The sequence below is a fragment of the Cariama cristata genome, unplaced genomic scaffold (assembly GCF_000690535.1).
Source record: "Cariama cristata isolate BGI_N322 unplaced genomic scaffold, ASM69053v1 scaffold26171, whole genome shotgun sequence".
In the NCBI taxonomy this organism is placed as follows: domain Eukaryota; kingdom Metazoa; phylum Chordata; class Aves; order Cariamiformes; family Cariamidae; genus Cariama; species Cariama cristata.
The window spans coordinates 70,547-74,439 of NW_009598049.1; the positions used below are offsets into that span (position 1 = coordinate 70,547).

The 3,893-nt window shown below is 40.7% G+C and overlaps 1 protein-coding gene across 1 annotated transcript in view; it reads right to left on the reverse strand.

The window, feature by feature from the left end:
- SNX30 (sorting nexin family member 30) overlaps positions 1 to 2,222 on the reverse strand; it is a gene marked incomplete at its 5' end in the record, with an annotated part of 7,460 nt that extends 5,238 nt beyond the window's left edge. Inside the window, one exon of the mRNA XM_009709149.1 lies at positions 2,136 to 2,222. Within this exon, the coding sequence (XP_009707451.1) occupies positions 2,136 to 2,222 (87 nt within the window). The remainder of the gene's footprint in view (positions 1 to 2,135) is intronic.
- Between the last annotated feature and the right edge of the window lie 1,671 nt (positions 2,223 to 3,893).

A 3,893-nucleotide genomic window follows, 5' to 3' on the forward strand; every position in this document is an offset into this window, starting at 1 on the left:
ATAAATACACACAGTCCCCTTCTACTTCAAGTTCTGCACTGACATATTTACTGTTCCTATAGATCACCGTACTGCAAAGCCTTCAGGCAGGCAGAACAAATGTAGTCATCAGAGGTGGACTTCATCTCACCAAAAACAAACAATGCCTGCACTTCACTACCTTAGTTGGATTACTGCAAAACCAGCTCCACCGTGGGTCAGAATGGGTAAGAACCACTTCACCATTGTACTGGTTAGAAACAAAGGCTGCAGACTCCTGACTAATACGGTTATGCTAGTGTTAAAGAACACCACACACCCCATGCTTTTAGTGTAAACTTCAGCATTCTGAGCAGTATCTGCTGACAGATATCTACAGTAGCCCTACAAGCGTTCTGCATTTATAGGCCACCAAGTTCTAAGCTCTTCATCTCAATGTGAGAATGACTTAATGACACCGACAGAGCTTTGTTGAAGACAATCCAATTATGTGTACAGCGAGTCCCAAAATGTCTTCCAGTGGAAGAGATTAACAAGTAATGATAGGCCCTCATTTCATAATCCAGAAGTAGGTCTTTTTTCCCTTAAGGTTTTGTTTTGGGTTTATTTTGGGTTTGGGGGTTTTTTTTGTTTGTTTCTTGGGTTTTTTTAAACAATTTCTGCCAAATCAGCTAAATATACCGAAAGGAACACAAATGCCATTCATTGTATAACCCAGCTCATGGCTCTCTGTCTGCTTTTAGTTTCCAGCAAGTCATAGCCAGCAGACCTCACTCAATGTAAGATGTGCTGTTAGCCACAGCCCCGAACCACCACCTCTTATAGATGAGGACATTCCCTCCAGGTGGAAAGAATCTCAAAACCACAAGCTAGTATTTTATGAACATGCAAGGAGTTCTATTAGTTTGTCCAATTTCATCTTGTAAACCACATAAAAGACTTATGTTCGAAGAAAAAGGTACAAGCAGTTGCTAAAAGGTATGCTCATACCCTGGAGAGGAGACAGAATTATTCAAAAACTTCTTAGACAGCTATTTAAGTGCTGTGCTTTACACAATAATCCCACTGAGAGGTGAGATGCAAAAGCCTTTTAGTAGGCAAGAGATTAGCAAAGTTGAGCAGTTCCACTGCATCAAGACCTTGATAAAGTCAAATGCCTAAAAACCTCCATTGGCTTGCTGGATATGCTAGATTTAGTTCCCTCCATCCCACATACAACTTGTTAAAATATCTGTTTATACAAAGCTAAACCGAGGAAGTAAGAGCACATACCACACCAGCCAGCAGTGGGGCAGGCAAAAGACCAAAACACAAGAGCACCACAAGATACCTGACACACCACTATTTGTAGAGCCTATGAGAGACACAAGATCAGAAAAATACTAGTTTGCATTTCCATGCTCTGGTCTGCTTCAGCTTCTTAGATTAAAGACATTATGTGAGCCTCCTTTAAGATTATTGTACAGTAGTCCTAATACTGGAACATCATCCATTAGTTATTAACATAAGATGAAGCGGAACCAAAAAAACCCCAAGAAGAGCAACTACTGTTGTTGGTTAAAGCTGCAGTGCTTTAAGATATCTTGCACATTGCTTCATGCAGAAAGCAGGTGGTAGCCTAAGCAAATCAGTTTACAGCTTTCCTTCTGCATGAGGCCCAGCCAAAATCTGCCACCCTGTGACACCCACTGTGTCTGTTCAGCATCACACTGCTCCCTAGCAGAAGAGGCAAATTACAGTCTTCCACAGTCAAAAGAGGTCTTGTATAATACAGTTCATCAGTGCTAGCACTAGGATCTTAACTCAGCTAGCTGACATACTGCTGAATCACCAGGGACTGTTCTGCCACTGCTTCAAGTTCATGTCACTCAACGCTGTAACTGACTGCTGGCTATTGTTCCAAATGTTACACATATCATAGGCATCCTGCTCTGAATGGTGGACATTAGTAGTACAGACGTTGCTAGACAGGTTATGTATGTTCATACTTAGGTCTTTATTTCACACCAGCTTGCCAACAAAATTCTGTTCTGCCAGAAATTGCTTATACTTCAAAGAACCTGTGAAACCCAGACAAAGCAAGTTCCGTCTCTCCATTCTTGTCAGGAAATAATGTAAGTGCAAAGTGTTTTTGTAGAGTAGTTTTAAGTGCTAACCTTTGGACGGTCTTCTTTTTTCAAGGCTACTGCTTCCAGTTTTGCTTCATACTCCGCTTGAACTTGGTCTCTCTTCTTTAACACATTCTACGGGCAAGAGAAAGACAGTTGTGAGAAGGATCCTCTTGTCCCTTCCCTCCCCAGTGCACAAGAAACTCCGAAGTAGTAACAGCTTAAGCGCTAATTCAGTCTGAAGTCAAACTTTCAGACTTACTTTGTCCTATTTTACAGTATTTAGGGAGTAGTTTTTAAAAACAAAGAGCACTTGCTCTCCAGTAGCTGGCATGGTCCAATAAAATTCAACTTTTGGACAAGCTGGAGGCATGCAAGATAGAAGCTGTCATGTAATCATGACTACAACCCTAAGTAAATTAAATTAATCAGTTGACCTATTATTAGCATGGAAAGGATATAAACAAAAGCATCAAAGTTGTCAAGGACCAGTGCAAAGCCTTTGATATCCTCAAGCAGCAGACAGACAACAGCGCAGGCTAAGAGATAGGAAGGCCACCACAGAAGGTACTACATCTCTCTTTTCACTTGCAAAGACTGCTCAAAGTCCTTCATAGCAGGTTGTTACATGCTCATGTTAGAACAAAAGTAAACTTTGCTTTTAGATCAGTTTGAAGGGTTTGGTTGTTGGTTTAATCAAAAACCTTAAAGTTATGAAAAGCATAATTTACATGAAAAGCACTGAAGTACCTGACCAAGTTTCACAAGCAACAAACATTTTACTGACAGAGTATTCCCAGAACAGAGAGCAAAAGTTGCTACCCCTATCTTGGACTACATCCACAAGCCAAGATCTCCCCTAGAGTTATACTACAGCCTTACAATTTAAAAACTACAGAAATTAGTTTTTTTAAGAATATACAACTAAAAAAATAAGCAGTTTGGTGTCTGCAAGAGTGGACAACTTATGTGTTCAGTCTTCACAAGCAAACAACTAGTAATTTTTTTATAACTCAGTTGATGCAAAGTTATTATGAAAAACGCTCAGAGGGAAGTTGGCCAACACTCATTGCTGAGGGATCTGTAAATTTGAACTTCTCTTGCAGCCAACTTGGCCAGCTCATGCTTCGAGTCTTCCCCTCTGCTACCCAGAAGGAATTGCTCCATTAGGACAAAAGGAGGTAATTAGCCATTTTAAGTTTCAGAAAAGGTTACTAAAGCAGGACTAATCACATGCATTGCTTCCCACAGAAATATCTGTTTAAAAGAGTAGTTCTCAGAGCTCTAAGATCCAGTCTAGCCAAGATCTGTTTCCTAATTAAAGATGTACAAACACTGTATCTATTAAACATCATCTTCCCCTTCCTCCCTCTTAAGCAAAGGGAAGGTCACCAGTGCAGTTGCTCTAGAGTAGAGATAGGAAACATTGCAATCAGTACTCTTACAAACCTCAGTCGATGATAAATGGTAATGGCATCCCATCCACAAACTTGCTATTGGTTTAGGCAAAAAAAAAACCGAAACAAACGGGCAAAACCAAAAAAATCACCTTCAACAGAATCACAGAATCATTATGGTAGGAAGAGACCTCAAAGATCATCAAGTTCAACCTTCTACCCAACACCACCATGCCCACTAAACTATGTCTCAAAGCGCCACATCTAAACATTTTTTGAATACCTCCAGGGATGGTGACTCCACCACTTCCCCGGGGAGCCTGTTCCAATGCTTCATGACTCTTACAGGAAGAACTTCTTCACTAATATCCAACCTGAATCTCCCCTGGCCCAACTTGAGACTGTTTCC